We start from the raw sequence: 21705 nt of genomic DNA, 5'->3' as shown, positions 1-21705 counted from the left end.
GACACCCCTCCCCCACCTGGGACAGTCAGACCACATCTCTTTGTTCCTCATCCCCAAATATTCACCCCTCATCAACCGTGTGAAGCCATCAGTGAAGACCATCAAGGTGTGGCCTGCGGGGGTTGATTCCACACTCCAGGAAAGGTTTCTACACACAGACTGGAGTATGTTTGCATCTCAAGCCACCAGTGGCGCTCACACGGACATTGACTCCTACACCTCCTCTGTATTGGATCATATCAATACCACCATTGACAGTGTTACAACCCAGAAACAGATCACCACATACCCAAATCAGAAGCCATGGATGAACAGGGAAGTGCGACTCCTGCTGAAGTCACGCAATACTGCCTTCAGATCAGGAGATGCACAAGCCTACAGCGCATCCAGAGCAAACCTGAAGAGGGGCATCAAAAAGGCCAAGCACTGCTACAAGCTAAAGATAGAGGGTCACTTTTCCAACTCTGACCCTCGACGCATGTGGCAGGGCATCCAGGCCATCAGTGACTACAAACCCACCCACTCCACCCCCGCAGCCACTGATGTCAACTTCCTGAACGAGCTAAATCACTTTTACGCTCGTTTTGAAAGAGACAACAGAGAAACTGCCACCAAGCTCAAACCCTCAGCTGACCCACCAATCACACTCTCCTCCACAGATGTCTGCAAGTCACTGAGCCGGATCAGCGCGCACAAGGCTGCTGGACCAGACAACATCCCTGGTCGTGTTCTCAGGGCATGTGCGGAGCAGCTCGCTGAGGTTTTTACAGACATTTTCAACCTGTCTCTTGCCCAAGCAGCTGTACCTTCATGCTTTAAACGCACGTCCATTGTGCCAGTGCCAAAACACTCTAACCCGAGGTGCCCTAATGACTACCGCCCTGTAGCACTCACACCCATCGTCATGAAGTGCTTTGAGCGGCTGGTCCTGGAACACCTAAAAGACTCTCTACCATCCACATTGGACTCACACCAGTTTGCCTACCGCAGCAATAGGAGCACAGAGGATGCCGTTTCCATGGCACTGCACTCTGTGCTCACTCACCTGGACAATAAGAACACTTACGCACGCATGCTGTTTGTTGACTTCAGCTCAGCATTCAACACTGTCATCCCAACCAAGTTAATAGCCAAACTTGGAGACCTGGGCATCAATACCTCAATGTGCAACTGGATTTTGGACTTCCTAACTGACAGACCCCAGAATGTTCGTTCAGGATCCACCTGCTCCACATCCATCACACTCAACACTGGTGTACCACAGGGCTGTGTGCTAAGTCCGTTTCTCTACTCCCTCTTCACCGCCGACTGCAAGCCTGTGTATGGATCTAATTCTATCGTCAAGTTTGCGGACGACACAACGGTGATTGGTCTCATCAGCAACAACGATGAGACTGCCTATAGGGAGGAGATCCAGCACCTGGCCACATGGTGCGCTGATAATAACCTGCTCCTCAACACCACCAAAACGAAGGAGCTCATCGTGGACTTCAGGAAGGAGTCAAGAGGCACACACGACACCATCCACATCAATGGAATGGCTGTTGAACGTGTCTCCAGTTTCAAGTTCCTGGGGATCCACATCTCGGCGGACATGTCGTGGACGACCAACACCTCCAGCCTGGTCAAGAAGGCTCACCAGCGCCTCTTCTTCCTGAGGACACTGAGGAAGAATCAGCTCTCCTCGGCTATCCTGGTGAACTTCTATCGCTGCGCAATAGAAAGCATCCTGACCAACTGTGTGGCAGTATGGTATGGGAGCTGCTCTGTTGCGGAGCGCAAGGCACTGCAGCGGGTGGTGAAAACTGCCCAGCGCATCACAGGGACTCCACTGCCTGCCATCGAGCACATCCAGAGGAAACGCTGTCTGCATCGAGCTCGCAGCATCCTCAAGGACTCCTCTCACCCAGCCCACAGACTGTTTTCTCTCCTGCCCTCCGGCAGGCGTTTCAGGATCCACCGGACCAGGACCAGCAGACTTAAGAACAGTTTTTTCCCCAGAGCTGTCTCCTTACTGAACTCAAACCCCCGCTGATCCACTCCCCTCATATACTGATAACTCTCCTACCTCACATCCACCTTCACTTTGTTATTTGCACTACCGACTCTTTATTACAGTAACAACTGTTTACTTATTAATTTTGCACTACCACACCGTAACTGGATGATGCTCATTTGCACTGCCGACTGTTATTTACAGTACCTACTGTTTACATTTGTATTTTGCACCGTACTTCTAACTGTAATATGCAATCACTTCCACTGCACTTTTACACTTTTTTTCGGATAGCTTCTGTCCATAATTTATTGCACTACCTTAATCCACTGCCATATTCCTCATTTTAGCCTAACATATCATTGTATACCTCTATCTGTAAAATTCTGTTTATAGTAATAGCCATCTGTATATTATATTATATTCATAGTACATATCCACCTGTAAATTCTGTTTATAGTATTAACCATCTGTATATTATTCACTGTACATATTCACCTGTAAATTCTGTTTATAGTAATAACCATCTCTCTATTTATAGACATATTTATATATACTCAGTACATATCCATGTCCTGCACTTATGCAAACGTTGTATATCCTGCACTTGCTGCTATTGCACTTCTGGTTAGACCTAAACTGCATTTCGTTGCCTTGTACTTGTACTTGTGTAATGACAATAAAGTTGAATCTAATCTAATCTAATCTAATCTTCCCACCGCCATCCGAAATGCAGAATCATTGACAACATTCAAAAGTCTACTAAAAACTCAGCTCTTCCGTGACCACCTAACCTCATAAAAAAAAAAAAAAAACTTTCCTCTTTCTTCCCCTTTTTTTCCCTCCCTACTCTAGCCTGTGCTACACTGAGCAATGTACACAGTCTCAGTATTTCAGGCACTTGTTGCGCCTACTCGACTCTTCATGACCCATCGCTTCGTGTACTCCGAAGTTGTAAGTCGCTTTGGATAAAAGCGTCTGCTAAATGCATAAACGTAAATGTAATCAATTAATGCAATTTTTATGTAATATTTATATTAGGGCTGCACGGTTAATCAACATCAGCACCGCACGAGATTTGCCAAAGGCAGAGGGCGCTCTCACACAGAAACTCCAAATATGTCCAGCAGAAGTATGATAACACACATCATTCCAGGAAATCCCTATGGGCATCATACTATCACTGTAGCTAAATAAACAAAAGATTGAAACGCTTTGATTGATTAAACATGACTAATAAACACCCTACTACGACAATATATGGTTTATCTGAGTTCTTCTAGTGATCTCAGGTATTTTCATGATAATAAAATATATTTACACTTCAATGCTAATCGACATAACCTTTTACTGTATAGAATACTATGAAATAATATGTTGTGTGCCTTATTCTGTGTAAGAAGCCACATCATCTCAGAATGATGCTCAACTGTCGTTATGAAGTGAGTTTGGAGCAAGGCCGTAACCATGTCTTGAACATTGGGGGGACCCATTTTTTTATTTTTATAAAGCATAAAGAAACAGAACAGTGAACGGAATTCTAGGTCTAATTCTAGTTGGGAAATAATCGTTTTGGGACTATTTGCAAATAATATTTGCAGTAATTTGCATCAAATATATTGTTAAGTCTCGAGATTCGTTACGTTAGTAAATACATAGATCCGCTGTTAACATTCGAATTTCTTAGCTGTCTGGTGGTAGGATTTTTGTAAACCGTGATTGTATATTAAGAGCATGGACACGTTTGTGTGCATTTCGTTTTGTGATTTCCCAATTTGGCTATTTCTAATTATTTATATATATATTTATATATATATATATATATATATATATATATATATATATATATATATATATATATATATATATATATATATATATATATATATATATATATATATATGCCTAAAATGATTTCATCGACTGTGTACCTAAAGCAACAATGTACTGTATTAGTCATTAGCTCCATATTTAATAGACAGAAACTGTAACGTTACAGTAGTGTGTTCACTAGACAGTTGTTTAATCGCATGTCAGTTGTTCAGCTGGTAAAATATCTCTCCAAAAACTTTCAGTAGACAAAAAAATTAAACCGTTTTTAAGGCGTGACTTGTGAGGTTTTTAATTTCATGTTTATACAGCGCATTGTAAAGACTTTACGTCTATCCTTCACGTCCTCCCTCGTTGTGACATTTTCGTCCACGTAAAATGCAATATGGCGTCAAAAACTGTAGTAGAGTTTAATCTTGCAGCTGCAAGCCCTCCGCGTTTAAGCGTTTTTTTCCGCGCCTGCTGGCCGAAATTGCGCTAAACCTCAATACAAATTTAGATATTTTAAATATTTAAGGCACTAAATGCTTTTATGTATTTTATAGTCATTAAACATTGCATCTTATTCGTCATGTCTTCAAATCAAATTAGACACGTACAGAACATGTGCTGGGAGAAAACTCACCGGAGTTCGTTGAGAAAGTCACAATAAACTAAAACCTCTGTTGTAAATTAACTTTATCTTAACAAAACAACAATTTAAACATACTCTAAAAAAAAACAATAACATATTAAACTTTTGCGTCAGCTTCTATTCATTGTTATCAACTCCACTTATCCTCTCTTCAACCAGAGGCGAGCCGTTTTTATGGCTCTGGGCTTAACAACATAAAAAGAAAACTGACCTCTTACGCATGCGCAGTGCAGAGTAGTCAGCGCGCCCTACAGGTCAAATGTATGTTTCAAAACAAATAACGACTACCGATAAGTAATAGACATTTTTCATTATTCTTCTCCATATATTCTGCCTTTGATGTGGTTTATAAAGAAATATACAATATTACAAAACAAAAATGCAGTCTAAAAAGTTAATTGAAGGCATCATGAAATGAAAGTAGCACCTAACTTACCTTAATATTTTAAATTTAACTAGGCTGATGAATTGAAATTAAGCTGAAAATAGGTGTTCTGAAATGTTTGGACCTATTGGACGTGACAGAAAACCCATAAACAAGATTAAGCATTGCTTCTTATTTCAAATGCGGCAATGTAATTTACCAGAAGCTCTTAAAGACACTCAAGAAAACATTGCCCTGTTTAATTTTAAGGCTCAGAGAGAGGGTGGAAAACAGCCATGCAAAGCTATGATTGTTTTAGTCTAACAAATGTGATTTATATGTTATTAAGTTAGGCCTAATTATAACAAAACAAAACAAAAGTAGCCTATTAAATTGTTTTAAAATGCATAATATAACCCTTTTAAAATGTCAGCTATTCAGTAATGTATAATGAAACAATGGACACAAAAGCTAGTTCTGAAAATAACACTTTATTTGCTTCTATATTCTAGAGATTTAACACATTTCAGTGATACGCTTCATGCTCATGAATCTCATGTTGCTATATCCCATATCCCTGAAGCTCCTGTACTCTCCAGGCCTAAAGTATATCATCCTGCCTCTGTAGTGGGCCTGCTCATACATGAGCCAGTGGCCGTCCATCACGTGGCAGGACTGGCAGTCGGACATATGGAAACGGTCCATGATGTTTTCACAGTCATCCATCAGTTCGTGCATCTGTCCTACAAAGTTATCCCTCTCATAGATCCTCATCCTGAAGGATCCCCTGTACTGTAAAACAAAGTAAGATTATTCATTTAGCACTTTCTCAGCAATTTTAGCATACAATTAAAATTGTGAAAGGAAATAGTGCATTGCCAAATCTGCACAACACCGTTAACAAAGTGAGAACCATACTTGAGGAATCATGCGGCAAGATCTGATAGTGTCGAACATCATGCCCATGCTCATCATGCGCTGCATGTCATGGTACTCGCCCCTCCTCAGGAAGAACTGGTTTCCCACGAAGTTATTGCGCTCATAGACCATGAAACAACCACTCTCCACCCTGAAGGAGCCAACACGGCTCAGGTATGAGGAGATATCAGAACAGTCGCTCATGCACTCATAGTTACGGCCCTGGAAGTTCCTGTCTTCGTAGAAGATGATCTGTTGATGGGATGAAAAATTCACAGATTTTAAATATACTGACTGCTTTTTAGATCTGAATTGCATCATGTTTTAAGCAAATGCACATTGACTGCAATATGAACCTATAAAGCTTTCTAACAAATATTAAGCATTTGTATTAAACATAGTTATTTCAAGGACTATTACCTTGCCCATGATGGTAATGTGTTGTTTTTCTCAGTGCTTCAGCTCACTGTACCAGCTGTACTTTGATGGCCTCTGGTTGTGGTTTTTATACAAGAACCAGGGGCCCTCATTTTGTTGTTATTCAAATGCCAAAATCTGATGATCAAGCAGTATGACTTCTGCTGAAGTGGTCCTGTAAACTGAAACAATAGTTTTTATCCATACATCTCTGGCAGCTTTTCGTGCATTGTCTTTTACAGTATAGACAAAGCTTTAGTCACACCCAGAGCGAATGTTCTTTCAATATCACAAGTGACATAATGACCGCATGACAGTGACAAAATGTGGCTGTTAGCTTTTCTCTTATTAGATCAACTCTTTTTACAAAAGGGATAAAATAGATTTCAACTAACTTCAGGAATTATACATGTAATTTTATACTTAAACAAGGTAAGATTGGATGCCTGGACCATGGAAATAAAAAGCTCTTTATGCAAGTATAGCATTCATCACATACAAACATACAACATTCAGTGCATTTGACAGCATTTTAGTCTCTTTGCATTTACAGTGTCTTGTAACTATGCACAGTGTAAAAAAAATTCAGGTCTCCAATTGAAAATTCAAGAAATTCAATTTGGTCAACTGAAAATTTTAGATGTGATCGCTCACTAGAACATTTTCAATTGGAGACCTGATTTTTTTTTACAGTGCATGTGCCACTTTTCATTAAACATGCGAAATATTTTATTTTATATTTATCACCACATATTTAAAAACTGCACTTGTAAACAGAGAAATGCAATTTTCTCAATTCATACCTGCATATTACAAGCAGGATTGCTCCTGTAGAGAGAGATTTAATTAAACTGGTAGATGAGAATCAAATTAACCAGGCAAATGTAGTATTTTTTTTAAATAATACATTTAATCAAAATAATAAACATGATATTCAAACAACTGAATAACAATTGTTAGCGATTATGATTTAAGATGTTTGAACTGAGATTATTTTTATACACCTTTCATATTTGTGTCTTTTTCACTTAATAGTTTAAGCATTTGACATATCATTTGAATATAATCCAAACTTGTCATGCTCTGTTCAACAAAATAATCTTACAGACCCATAATATAATCTGATGATCTGACGTATGTGCTCTTCTTTTTTCTATTTTCTTTTTTTACACTGTTTTTTACACTGTTTTTTACACTTTCAATATAGAAATAAAACACATATTTTTTTGTAGATTATAGGCAGTGGCTTTAGTTCAGGTCAGATTTTATGGAAAATCAATTGTATGTTTCTAGTATATGCTTTAATAGGAAAAAGACATTGAATTCTGTTATCTGATTTAGTGCTGACAATTCAGTAAAACAAGATTACTTTATTATTACAAATATCATTTTATTCTTATTAATTTTTTTATATCCAGGCACAAGAAGTGAAAAAAATCGAAATGTTTATAAACAGTTATGCTTATAAACAGGAAATGAACAGTTCATATAAATAAGCGCAAGCAGAATGGCTAATAATCATTGACTCGTCTGAAGGAGCCCACAATGGCACAGGTAGCACACCAGTCTCGGTATCTCCTGTATTCCCCAGATTTCAGGAAGTACTGCCTCCCTCTGTAGTTGGGATATTCATAGAAGATCCAGTAGCCATTCATCACGTTACAGGAGTACACATGACGATGGTGGAAACGGTCAGACACACAGGGGCAGTCATCCATGAATTCCATCATGTGACCTCCATAGTCAGCCTTCTCATAGATCCTCAGTCTGTATGGTCCCCTGTACTGTTGACATCAAGATGCAAAGGGATGATTCAGTACACTGGCATCAAAGAAGCTGTAATGTATATCCACAAAAGCAGCACATTCAGTGAACCTCACCATTGGTATCAGGCGACAGGATCGAATACAGCTACTGAAGCCCATCCATCTCTGGTAGTCAGAATACTCGCCTCGTTTCATAAAATACTGGTGGCCCATATAATTTGGACGTTCATAGATCATAAAGCAGCCACTGTCTACTCTGATGGAGTTGCAGCGACTGAAGTAAGTGTGCAGGTCTGTGCAGTCGTTGCTGCACTCATAACTACGACCTTGAAAATTTTTGTCCTCGTAAAAAACAATCTGAAAAATTTAACAAAACCAACACTTAGGAGAGTAATCCGTCTGCATCAAAGATTAGCATACATAGGGGAGGTGCAATTCAATGTAAATGTCATGAAAGTGGTGCCAAAAATCCTACCTTGCCCATGGTCTCCGTTGGAGGGATTCCATATGCTTCCCAAGCTTTTTATACTGCCTCTTGACAAACAAAGTATTGTTATTCAAATGAACACAGGAATATGTCAGGTTACTGGCACATGTTACCTTTTTGTTAGAGCACAATATTGGGTTCAAAATATGGATTTTACTTGAAAAAGGATATATAATTACATGTTTGGTGTTTTCTCTTGCATGGTCCAGGGAAAGGACTGGTACGGCACCCACACATTCACAGCACAATGCACACAGAACAATATGGAACATCCCTTTTGCATTAAAGAAGTTGTTCAACAGAGGGAGCAGTTACTGAGATTCCATTCTCAACAGGATTTTCAACTGCACTGACATACTTTACTGAATTTCCCAATACATTTGTCATATGAAAAAAATGCAGAAATTACATGGAGAATTTACAATGGGAGATTAACAGAGAGGGGAAAAAAACAATCGTAATCCTAACTGTGTTTTAGGAATGATTAAATACAAGTGTTATGTGAGCATTGTTTCATTAAAATGTCAAACTTTTATGTAATTCATGCTCTAGAACAGCGGTGTCAAATTCAACTCCTGGAGGGCCACTGTCCAGAAGAGTTTAGCTCCAACCCTAATAAAGCACCAGAACCAGCTAAACAAGATCTCCAGGATCACTTACTTCCAATCAGGCAGGTATTTTGGAACTGGTTAAAAACCATAGAAATTGGTTTATAAAACTTTTAGTTTGTTTCAGCTCTTGGTTATGCTAGTGGTTATAGGCTAATATTAGCAACAAGCTAAATGCCTATAAATAAATATTTATTATTATTTATTAAACAAATGTTCTGAAACGTGTATGTGTATTGTGTATTATTATGACTTTTCTAAATCTCTTCTACATGTGGATATACATAGCCTACATACTTGTAATGGCAAAAGTAAAATGAAATGTAAAAGTGGAAAAACTTTACATAGTGCATTTTTTAAATGATGAAGATACAAACATATTTTATAAAAAGGCCTCGGACACACAGTAAAAAGCAAGCATTTCTTGTTCTTGTGATATCATAAATTGCTAATAACCAATTGATTATATGTGTGCAAATAGTTTTCATGAGTCATACAAAATGACAAATGATTCACAAACCTGTTAGCAGTAGTATTCCAGGAATAAAAATGAAAACATAATCGCAAAGCAATACTTGCATAAAGGTAAAGTAAGACACTTATTCATCTACCATGGTGTTGTGTATATTCTTCCATTAGTAAAAACCTGTTAATTACAAAATAGGATGGCATGGTACTGATGTAGCTATTTGTATTATATATTTTTTTAAACAACAGCCAGATATTATCAGATATTTAACTGTATCCACCCAATCACATTATTACTTATTTTATTATAAATCCAGAATTACTTGATTGATTGATGGTTTTTGTCTTCTTATTCTTCTTATTCTTATTCTTATTCTTCTATTGTCTTCTTCGCTACCGAATACGTGATTAGGAGAAATAACTTTGTATTTTCGCTTTTTCTCGTAATTTGGTAATTGATAGCATGGGGTACAAAATTGTTCCTTAAATGGTACAAAGTTATAAGGTACAATTTTGTACCTCGCTTTAAAGGTACAAAAAGATACCTTTGAGGGTACCACTCCAGTGACGGCCACTTGTACCCTAAAAGGTACAGTTTTGTACTTTTTTTTCTGACAGTGTACATTACCACAATAACATGCATGTGCATCAATTATGTTCTCTAATTTCTCTGAGGTCAATGTACATTTAAATAGCAGAGCTGCTTTTGTTTTTTGACAGTCATGGTAGCGATAGATTTAACTTCAATGAGGACAGTTAATCCAGACTGAGCCCCACATTGTTCAACCAAAAGCATAAACTGTGTGATAGACAGTTTGCCCTCAGTTTTGCTTTACTGAATTTTTCAATGAATGTTTCCAGTCTGGTAACCAGATTTGCACTGATAGGTCAGTGAAGGAAATTAAGTTTAGAATAACCAGTTACAGATTCATTAAATAAATTCAAAAAAAAAATTCTGTGATATTAAGCTCACATAACAATACAACAGAATAATAACCAGACAAGCAAATGTTTCAGTCAAGAGAATTTATTTAGTGCATATGTTGCTGCACACTTCATGTTGTTTAGTTGAAAGTGGTTATTCTCCTGAGGGACCCAATTCTTGGGGCCGTTCCTCCCCAGTCGCTGTGCTTCCTGTATTCACCTGGTCCAAGGTAGTACATTCGTCCCTTGTAGTTGGGCTGCTCGTATAGAAGCCAGTGGCCATCCATCACGTGACAGGAGTGGATATCAGATGTATGAAAGCGGTCCATGATGTTAGGGCAGTCTTCTGTGAGTTCAATCATCTGACCTCCCATATCAGCCCGGTCATATAGTCTCATTCTGTAGTTACCATTATACTACAAGAAAACACAGATTTGGGATATACTAAGCATGTGGCATCAAAATGTTTTTCAGCAGTCAAAAGCATTATGCTTATTTGAATTTATTAACTAGAGCATGGTTATTCTTTTAATAATTTAATATTTATTCCCTTAAATCACTTACCATGGGGATCATACGGCATGATCTGATACAGTTACTGAACCCAATCATACGCTGACAGTCAGAATACTCGCCACTCCGCAGGAGGTACTGCTGTCCCATATAATTTGGGTGCTCATACACCATGAAGCACCCACTCTCTACCTTGATAGAGTTGCATTGGGTAAAAAAGGGGTGCAGGTCTGCACAGTCGCTGCTGTATTCATGATAGTGGCCCTGAAAGTTCCTGTCCTCGTAGAAGATGATCTATTAAAGAAAAAGGGGACAGTAAATCTACTATTTAAGTTTGCAATAATATGGACTTGCAGCTGTAAATTGGCTTCATGATATAGAGTTAAAACCCATTATAAGTCTATTAGATTTAGAGAGTGAGAGATGCCATCTTACCTTTCCGATAGTCATGTTGGCATCTGGCAGGGCTATACACTGCTCCACACTGGCATCCAGTTTATCACTGTCTTTTATAAAACCTATAAGCAGCTCTGTGATTGCACAGCATAAAGTATTGTCATTCAAATAAATCTAGCCCAGGGAGTAGAAATAGGGGCTACAATCAGTGGGGCAATGAAACAATTTGATTATGTTTGGCTTGGCCCTGTGCAGTTTTTCCATATTCATCAAAATGCAGGATGCCATCCTGTCCTGCTAGCAGAAGCTTCAATCTGGCTGCAATCAGCACAATGAATCAATGCAATATTGTTGAAAGCTACAATATTGATTCATCTTAATGACCAAACCAAACCAAAAAAAAAAAAAAACAGTAAACTAACATGGAAGTGGAACATGCAATTTTAAAGAACTTTTGTCCTTTTAAAACTGTATAAAAAGAAAACATTACAGTCATGTATAAGTAGTTTTAAAATACTGTCAAATACAAAGTAAAACATTATATGAGTAAAAAATAAACAAATGAATAGATTCAGTTTATAAACATTTATTTTTGAGGTAACATAAGAGCTTTCAGAGTGTAAAGGCTGCAGGAGCAGGCCCTAAGTACGCAAATATTGCCAATTTGAAGTCTGTATTAAGTTTGGTGTGTATTTACAACAGTGTATGTCACAATAAAAAATGAACAAGTCATAAAATAAAGCATCTAATTGAGTAAATATAGAAAAGTTTTAAAGGAGGTTTAAAAATATAAAGTTGATATTAAGCATGAATGTTAATTCTAGTAATCCATGATTCGTTTGATGGAACCCACACGGGCACTCAAGCCACCCCATTCAGTGAATCTGGTGTATTCTCCCGTCCTTATGAGGTGCATCCTGCCTTTGTAGTTGGAATTTTCAAAGAAGAGCCAGTTTCCACCAACGACCTTGCAGGAGAATATGTGGTTTGTTTGGAACATGTCCATCACATCTGGACAGTCTTCCGCAAGAGTCATCATTTTACCTCCATACTCCATTCTCTCAAAAAGCTTCACCTCAGAAGATCCCTGTGTCTGATAGATGGAAGAACAAAACGTTTATGTAAATCAGCTCTCATGCAACACTTTCCCACAAATTTTTAATAAAAAATTCCTGAAATGTAAAGGAATGATTGGAGTGATAAAAAAGTGAAGTTTGTAATTCCTTTCAATGTAGATCACTCAAGCATAAAGTAGCATAATCACCAAGGGAATTACGCGACAGGAGCAGACAGAGTCATTTTTGCCCAACCAGCTTTCAAACTCTGGGTACTCTCCTTTACGGACAAGGAATTGCTGGCCATTGTAATGTGGTTGTTCATAGATCATGAAACATCCACTCTCCACCATGATGGAGTTACAGCGGTAAAGATGGCAGAGCATATCTGCACAATCATCACTGCATTCATATTGATGACCCCCAAAATTTTTGTCTTCATAGAAAATTATCTGTTAAAAAAAGAGATAGAGAAATACACTTTAGTCCATATGCATGCAAAATTTACATTAACCATCACAAATGTCTTCAATATAACAAAACAAAAGACAATTTTTTTTTCTATTTTTATCACTTTTCTCACAGTATTGCTTTACCTTCCCCATTTTTAACAGTGCAGTTGTACCATGGGAGTGTGACACTGCTTATTACTTTGAGGACACTCTTTGGTATATATAGTAGACACGAAGTGCCGACACTGTGTGTGTCATTCATATTACAATTGCAAAAAGCTAAAAAAAAAAAACAGAAAAGAAAAGAAAAGAGAAAAAAGCTGTTATAATTATTTCTTTGTTAAAAGAAATATTGTCAGTACTGCCATTTTGCGCAAAAGATGATCAAATAAATACTGTGTAAGATCTACTTATGCATACCTATAGTTTTTGTGAGACTAAGAAAATAATTAATATCTATACCCAATATCCAGTAAGTCATGATACATTGTTTACAAATTGCATTTAATGTGATATTTATTTAAATATATGAATTTACAATGGTTTGTGGAATTTACATATTGCATTAAATGATAAACATGCTAAATGTAAATATATGTATTTGTATTAATTAATTGTTTAAAGTTATAGAATATTTTAATGGATATGTTAAGCACTCATGTGCTTACAATATAAATTATACAGACTGAAAAGATATTATATTATAAATATATATTAAATTCTGATACACACACACATATTCACCCATCCGCAGGAAGTACTGCTGTCCTGATGTGGGTGCTCAAACACCATGAAGCACTCTATAAAGTTGCGGTAAAATAGGGGAATATATATATATATATTCCAAACACACAGTATATATATCTTATATATATACTATATATATATATATAATTTTTTTTAATTGAATATAGCCATTTATAGTTCACTTGGCCTACTTCACCTGAACTAAACTGGGTTTAAGTGTATTGCTCAAGAGCTACTTTCACACCCTGTATTTAGATTATATACACAATATGTTCATCTACATAAACAATGTATTAAGAATTGGCCATATTATTAAAAAGCAAGTTTTATACACTTCTTCTGTTTATCATTCAATAGTTATTCACCATGAGTGAGTTTTAATGTGCAGTACAAGAAGAGAGAACACTCAAAACCTGTCTCATGGAGGAAAATGGCTCTATAGTTTTATTCAGGTCTCTGAACAGTTTAAAGTAATCTGGCAGCCTGTAGCAAGTGTCATCATCAGGCAGTGACCCCTCCAGGTAGAGGGTGCAAGAACAAAACTGAATACACTTGAGCACAGACACCATTTTATTTAGTGTGTGAAAAAGGGCATACAGCAGACATTTCAGAAGGACTCCTTTCATTAGAGATCCATGATTCGTCTGATGGAGCCCATCCTGGAAGTCATGCCACCCCAGTCACTGTACCTCCTGTACCTGCCAGGCCTCAGGTAGAAGTGTCTGCCCATATAGTTGGGGTGCTCATACACAAGCCAGTGACCATCCATCACATGGCAGGAATGGAAGTTGGACATATCGAAGCGTTCCATAAGATTAGGGCAATCATCCATGAGCTCCATCATCTCGCCACCCATGTCATAGCTCTCATACAGCCTCATTCTGAAGGACCTAGGATGCTAATTGGTAAAAAAAAAAAAAAAACTGCAGTTAAGGCTGTGCTTAATTTCAATGTGTTAAAACAAGACCATTGATAACTTTAGATAATGATTTGCTTCAGTCTTTACCATTGGGATCATGCGACAGGATCTGATGCAATCATTCATTCCCATCATAATCATGCAATCTGGATACCCCCCCCTTCTCAGAAAGTACTGGTGTCCCATGAAGTTGGTTTGGTCGTAGACCATGAAGCAACCCCTTTCCACTCTGATGGAGTGACAGCGATTGAAGTAGGAATGCAGGTCAGTGCAGTCACTCATGCGCTCATGGTAACAGCCGCCAAAGTTCCTGTCCTCGTAAAAGATAATCTAGAGAAAACAATATTTACATCATAAGAGAAGCACAATAATAATACATTCATGACTAATACGTAATTCTAAATCATACCTTTCCCATGTTTGTAAGGGCTTTGAAATTTTTCAAAGGAGAAAGTGCTGCTGGAACTATACATATTTATATATATATATATACAACGGTGTGTGTTGTCATTTGTGTGTTGTCATTTAAATCAGTGTACTCATGTCAGCAGAAACTGTACTGGAATATTGCAAACATGATTGTCTGTTTTACCCTAAACAATCACTTTGATTGCCTCCGTAACATTAGTTTTTCTAGCAAAAGCTGCTCTGCTGAAAGCTGCTGGAAAGGTCTGGGGAAACAACACAACAATAGTGTTAGTCTCCATTTATTTTAGGATTACACATTGCAAGATAATTTAATTGAAACTGAATAGTTCTGCTTCTGAAATTGTGAAATGTCTTTAGTATAGATGATATTTATATGTTTCATGAGGGTATCTGTTAAAAAAAAATCCATAAATGTACAGTTGGATGTCAATGACAGCCCCATTGCCATTATTCATCTTACTAATTAGTGTATTGCACTAATTAACGTTTTGCAGGACATTGCAAGTGTAGGATGGCTACTTCATTAAAATAATTGTTAATGACTAATAATGTTGCCAGCATGGTATGATCTAAGTGGTAGCCAGTATAGCGATGTTTAGTTTGTCATTACAGTCGGCCACAACCAATGGTTGCTTCCAAATGACCATACAGATAGTATAACTAATTTGATTCATACAAAAGCAAAAGGGACATACATTTGTATTGATATTGATATGTAATGCCTACAGTGCATTATAATAATTTACGTTGGAAAACATAAAAGAATACTAATCTTGGAAACTCTTTATTTCATTTGTCCACTTTAGACATTCTACTGACTATAATAACTTGTCAACTACTTTACAAATAACTCTCATTAGAGTATTAGTAGACTGTCTGCTTAAAGGGGTGGTTCCGTGTTTTTTTTCTAGGCTTGGTTGTGTTTATGGAGCACAGTATAACATGTCTTAATACTTTTTTTTTTTTTAAACGCTGTATTTTTCTTATATTTTACATTTATTCCACACCGCTGTCTCCACTGTCCTTTGAACGGCTCGTTTGCTTCCTACTTCTATGAAGCCCATCCCTCCGAAAAACGCAATGGTCTTAGATTGGTTAGATGGCCAAATGTAGTTTAGTTCTGCAACAGCTCTCTCTCTTTCGTAATGACTGCGACATGGCTTCGCCCACTTTATTGCGTGTTCACGGGGGCAGTGTTTATGTTAATAGCAAGGGTTTATGATGTCACCAACCCGGGAAGAAGCTTGTTGTAGTCCAAACCGGCCGTTTTTGTAGGCAATAAACTGCCATAACTTTAAAAGACAATATCTCCGTTTGCATTGAACTTTCAGCGCTGTAACTTTGCAGATACTGTTTATGCTCAAGTAGCAACATTACACACTAACTAAAGTTTAAAAAGTGAAATCGCATGCAACCACCCCTTTAATATCTGCAAACACTTTATTTTGATGGTCCCCCAACAACCATTCTACTGACAATAAGTAACTTTGTAACTACATGTCAACTTATTCTACTTACTTGGACACCTAACCCAGTCTACCAATACACTAATGATAGTCAGTTTCTGATAGTAGAATGTCTAAAGTGGACCATTGAAACAAAGTGTAGCCCTATTCCCTTTTAGGAATTAAAGCATACCCCACAGATGCCATATAGCCAGAAATCTATATACAATATGTTTGATCATGGACAGCTCAGCTGTGATAATCAACTTGAGTGTGAATGACACACCTGCAGCATGAATGCATACACCGCAAAGTATGGTTTTGTGACATTTTATTGACAAGTCAATGCCAGAAAAGGCACAATTATTTTAATAATGTGGACTCTAAAAATCTGTGATTCTGCGGAAGGAGCCGATGGAGGCACACATGGCACCCCAGTCGCTGAACTTGCGATACTCGCCGGGAGGCATGAAATACTGCCGGCCTCGAAAACTGGGGTGCTCATAGAAGGTCCAGTATCCCTCCATGACATTGCAAGAGTGAATGCTGTGGCACTTGAAACTTTCATGAATGGACTCGCAGTCATCACTGAATTCCATCATCTGACCTTGGAAATCTGGCCGATCGTAGATCCGTATGCGGTAGGATCCACCACTTTGCTGCAAAACATTTCAAATAGTTTTAGTCAAGAGTTTGAATGTGTGCCGTGTTAATGTGTACAACACTACAAAATACAACAGGAGGCTTACACACTGTGGGTACTAAGAACAAAGTTTTTTGTGCAGTAGAACAGTACTACTACTAAGATGGAATAATACTAAAAATGTAATTAAATTAAAAAAAGAAGATAGATGTCTAATTTCTAACTCTTAGTTAGATATTTACAAAAATCATTAACATGCATATTACTCACATAGGAATATGTACGGCATGAGCGAATAGTGTCATTGTAGCCCATCCAGCGCTGATATTCAGGATACTCTCCCCTGGTTAGCACATACTGCAAACCTGAGTAGTTGGGTCTTTCATACAGGACCCAGCAGCCACTCTCCACTCTGATAGAGTTGCATCGACTGAAATGAGGGTGCATGTCTGGGCAGTCTGTGTCGCACTCATAGGAGCGACCTTGGAAGTTTCTCTCCTCATAAAAGGTAATCTGCAAGCAAGAGATTAAAGCAATACACACAATATTGGTTCTGTTTATAGTACAGCTAAGTATAAGTAGGTTTGTGGCTCATAGTTAATGCCAACCTAAAAAAAATTCAAGAAATGCAAAAGTCTTTGACCGTCTCATTTACCTTAGTCATTATGATGTGAACCTCAGGAAACAGTCCTAAACAAGAGAAACAGTCAAACAAACTAGGGCATGAGGTCTGCTTTATAAACCTCCATCAACATGGTGGATCACACTTTATTTGTCCTCTCAATGACTAGGATTTGGCACTCTGACGGTGTTGCCAAAATCTTAATCCTATCCATAGATATAAAAGCCCTGATTCATCAAATCAAAATTCCTAGCTGGTAAATTACTGACCTCAGCTGCCCTCCTCTGTTTTGATCCAGACACTAATGAGATGCTTTGTGTGATGGAATTATTGCTTATGACATGGAATGCATCAACAAAACGAAATACGTCTGTAATGTACCGCGTGTTACTGAGTTAAGAAGTAGTTGAAGATCTTTACTGATAACTGCAAATTTAACATTGCATCTTCATTCACATGTATAAAATGAGAATGCATGGGCACAATAATTATACACACCTTCCATTTCTAAAAGATACTGTTTGAACACTTTGGACATAATTAAGAAAGAAACTCAATAAAAACAAGTCATCTTGGTATTCATATAATAGATTAATCTACATTAATCTCCTCTCTTTATTATTACCTGGCTGTGAACAAAGTCTTGGGAAAGAACCACTATTTTATAGACAAACCAGGAAACACAAGGATACTGAGTGAGCAATCATATATGTTTAATAAACCATACAAATGAATAATTGCTTGCTGGACAGCTGCTGTTTTCAGTCCAGCAGAGATTCTTGTGAGCCCTCATAGGGAGCGGTTTCATCTTTTAAAGAGTCCTCACTGTCCTGTTTTTGTCACAAAAGACAGGTGCAACAATTACAGTACATAATCTGAGCACATGATGGCAGTAATTTTCAACTTTATAAGTGCATTGTTATTTTATTGAGTGTACAGTGTTATGATACATGATATGTATCATAACAGATTGTGGTAGAATGTAGAAAAGCAGACTGACACTTACACTAAATGAGGAGCTAGAAGAGGAAGAGGACTCCGGTGTCTCTGTTACTGGAGAGACTTTCTGTTTACTGTGTTCTTTGATCCAACGTTTCAGCACCTGGGCTGGTAAAGAGTTAAAAGTCAATGATCAACAACAAAGCCTTTTGTTCTATTTTTAGTCATCACTTTTCAATTTATGCATATCATAACATAACGATGGTTTTGATTAATATATGTAAGGTCACATACTGTGTTTTCTTGAGCGATCTACTGCTTTGAATGAACTAAGCATAGCAAATGGATGATAAGAGAGGGAGAATGGGTGAACAATGTTGCCCTGTTGAGGAAAAGACTGTTTTCAGAACTATGCCTTTTCTCATTTTCTAAAATGAAATTTGATGACATGAAACTCGTCAGTAAAAGCAATTTATGAGGGATTCAGGAATACTTTTTCATGACACTGTACTGTATGTCTATACTGTATGTACAGTATAAAGTAGTGGCCCTCAGCCGGTCTCAACTTGAAGGCCCTCCATATGTCATTATGACAAGGATGCGTTTTTAATTAACACAAATTGATATTTATTTAACAATGATTAACTTTGTAATTTCAGAAGTTTCAAGAACTATATCAATACAGAAACGTAGTTGAGGGGAGAAATATTATTGCTTTTTATAATTTATTATTACTACTTTTATTTCATTTTAGTCAATTTAGTTAGATTAATACATACAACTATAAATAAATATATTAAGAAATAATAAAATCTTAATTTTAAAGGATTAGTTCACCCAAAAATGAAAATTCTGTCATTATTTACTTACCCTCATGTCGTTTGACACCCGTAAGACCTCCGTTCATCTTCGGAACACAAATGAAGATATTTTTGTTGAAATCTGATTGCTCAGTAAGGCCTCCATTGGCAACAATGACATTTCCTCTCTCAAGACCAATAAAAGATACTAAAGATGTCGTTAAAACGTCCATCTCACTACAGTGGTTCTACAATAATTTTATGAAGCGATGAGAATAGTTTATGTGCGCAAAAAAAAAAAAAATCAAAATAACGACTTTATTCAACTAGTTCTTGTCTTCCGTCTGGGCCTCTGACGTCAACTCACGAAGCACCACGACGCATGCGTGAGAATATGACGTAGAGCCGGCTTTGATAAGGCACTTTTACGTGCACTTATTCATTTCTCACGGTTAGGGCATCCAGGAAATGCACACTTTAGCACCATATTGAACACTATGCCAAGACCTAAAGCACAATCAATGTAGAATTCAACGTTTACATATCTATGAGAACACCGGCTCTACGTCATTCTCGCGTTTATGCATCGTGGTGCTTCATGAGTTCATGTCAGAGGCCCAGACGGAAGACAAGAACTTGTTGAATATAGTTGTGAACTTGCTGTCCTGTCGTTATTTAGATTTTATTTTTTGCGCACAAAAACTATTCGGTAACTAGGTAACACTTTACAATAAGATTGTATTAGTTAACATTAGTTAATGTATTAGTTAACATGAACTAACCATGAACAACACCTCTGTTCAGCATTAGTTAATCTTTGTTAACGTTAGTTAATAAAAATCCAGCTTTTCATGGTTTGTTCATGTTAGTTCACAGTGCATTAACTAATGTTAACAAGATTTTAATAATGCATTAGTAAATGTAGAAATTAACATTAACAAAGATAAATAAATGCTTTATAAGTGCAGTTCATTATTAGTTCATGTTAACTAATGTAGTTAACTAATGAAACCTTATTGTAAAGTGTTACCAACTATTCTCATCGCTTCATAAAATTATTGTAGAACCACTGTAGTGAGATGGACGCTTTAACAACTTCTTTAGTACCTTTTATGGGTCTTGAGAGAGGAAATGTCATTGCTGCCAATGGAGGCCTTTCTGAGCTCTCGGATTTCAAAAAAAAAAATCTTAATTTGTGTTCCGAAGACGAACAAAGGTCCTACGGGTGTCGAACGACATGAGGGTAAGTAATTAATGACAGAATGTTCATTTTTGGGTGAACTAACCCTTTAAGTCACCATGCAGCCCCCTTTGATGTTTGTTGAGGCCCTCTGGGTCCTGGCCGATAAGTATAATGTGAAATGTCAGACTAAACAACAATTAAAAGCTTTCTATTTACAGATCAGATGTATATCACTCCCATGATGCAATCGTGTGACAAACCCACTCTCAAATACCTTATCGTGATTTTGAGGGTAAGATGCAGATGGTTTACAACTGTACAGAGACAGAATGTCTTCTATAGGTAAGGTGTTCTGAAAACGAGGGGACAATGATACAACTTGTTGTCAAAAACAGAATTGCTGTTGCAACCAGTTAATTATACTGTCTTCTGAACCTTACCAGAAGCATTCCAGCAAAGGAAGAAAGGATCATTGCTTCTCTTTCCAGGCGATTAGGGTACTGGCTAATATGTCTCAAACTGCCAATTCCTCTACAAAGACAGAGCATGTTCGAATGTGATTTTATGCAAACACTGCACAAATAGCATACAACTATTGAACAAACACAAATACCAGTTATATATATTACTCACATGAAGTTGTTCTCAACTGAATTCTTTCCATCATCTTTATTGAGCCGCCACAAAGCCACACTTATAGCCAAATCATAATGGGCCTACATGAATGTGTTAAGATCGATATTAAGCAATACAAGCCCAAAGCTAGTTGAATCTTGTTTCTTCCATAACATTTATGATAATAACATATAACAACATCAACTAAAATTTCCATCCCAATAGGGCAATATAACCTTTGAAATTGTTGCTTTAATATTGATCACTTACCAAATCATCTAACATTGTAAAAGTGCTTTTCCCTTTTGGATCAAAACCATTTTCTCTGAGTCGCTGTCCAATATATTCACCACTAAAAGATGTTAAAATATATATACATATATGCAGCAGCAGTTAAAAGCATTAAGATTTGTTCTAAATGCGTGTCCTTGCATATGGATAATTTATGATCATATTTATCCTGATACAGCTATACTTACAGCAAAGTTTTAACATCCCTCTTCACTCGCTTGGCCTCCATGTTGTAGACACTCAG

At 37.3% G+C, this 21705-nt stretch overlaps 6 protein-coding genes across 6 annotated transcripts; all 6 read right to left on the bottom strand.

Moving 5' to 3' along the window:
• Positions 1-5340: 5340 nt before the first annotated feature.
• Positions 5341-5997, bottom strand: LOC307129730 (gamma-crystallin M1; the record flags this gene model as incomplete). The annotated part of the gene is made up of 2 exons (XM_079822401.1): positions 5743-5997; positions 5341-5616 (listed from the first exon to the last, which is right to left on the bottom strand). Exons 1-2 carry the CDS (start codon positions 5944-5946, stop codon positions 5341-5343), a joined length of 480 nt encoding a protein of 159 aa, XP_079678527.1. The 5' UTR covers positions 5947-5997.
• A 1673-nt stretch (positions 5998-7670) lies between these two features.
• On the bottom strand, positions 7671-8409 carry LOC307128736 (gamma-crystallin M2; the record flags this gene model as incomplete). Its single annotated transcript, XM_079820679.1, has 3 exons — positions 7671-7943; positions 8040-8282; positions 8401-8409. 3 exons carry the CDS (start codon positions 8407-8409, stop codon positions 7671-7673), a joined length of 525 nt encoding a protein of 174 aa, XP_079676805.1.
• A 2143-nt stretch (positions 8410-10552) lies between these two features.
• Positions 10553-14912, bottom strand: LOC307128735 (uncharacterized protein; the record flags this gene model as incomplete). The annotated part of the gene is made up of 7 exons (XM_079820678.1): positions 10553-10828; positions 10977-11219; positions 11361-11455; positions 11568-11639; positions 14203-14473; positions 14582-14824; positions 14904-14912. 7 exons carry the CDS (start codon positions 14910-14912, stop codon positions 10553-10555), a joined length of 1209 nt encoding a protein of 402 aa, XP_079676804.1.
• On the bottom strand, positions 12142-12981 carry LOC307129728 (gamma-crystallin S-1; the record flags this gene model as incomplete). Its single annotated transcript, XM_079822399.1, has 3 exons — positions 12142-12414; positions 12586-12828; positions 12973-12981. 3 exons carry the CDS (start codon positions 12979-12981, stop codon positions 12142-12144), a joined length of 525 nt encoding a protein of 174 aa, XP_079678525.1.
• A 1839-nt stretch (positions 14913-16751) lies between the features above and the next one.
• Positions 16752-17766, bottom strand: LOC307128734 (gamma-crystallin M2-like; the record flags this gene model as incomplete). Its single annotated transcript, XM_079820677.1, has 3 exons — positions 16752-17027; positions 17282-17579; positions 17729-17766. 3 exons carry the CDS (start codon positions 17764-17766, stop codon positions 16752-16754), a joined length of 612 nt encoding a protein of 203 aa, XP_079676803.1.
• Positions 17767-18394: 628 nt separating this feature from the next.
• c9h2orf80 (chromosome 9 C2orf80 homolog) lies at positions 18395-21690 on the bottom strand (the record flags this gene model as incomplete). The annotated part of the gene is made up of 8 exons (XM_079820674.1): positions 18395-18463; positions 18640-18740; positions 18867-18954; positions 20830-20907; positions 20996-21086; positions 21189-21271; positions 21441-21534; positions 21650-21690. 8 exons carry the CDS (start codon positions 21688-21690, stop codon positions 18395-18397), a joined length of 645 nt encoding a protein of 214 aa, XP_079676800.1.
• Positions 21691-21705: the final 15 nt, after the last annotated feature.

Source organism: Gobio gobio (assembly GCF_949357685.1).
Source record: "Gobio gobio genome assembly, chromosome: 7".
In the NCBI taxonomy this organism is placed as follows: Eukaryota; Metazoa; Chordata; class Actinopteri; order Cypriniformes; family Gobionidae; genus Gobio; species Gobio gobio.
The sequence above is the reverse complement of the archived record's forward strand: the minus strand, read 5'-3'. Positions and strand labels throughout refer to the sequence as shown.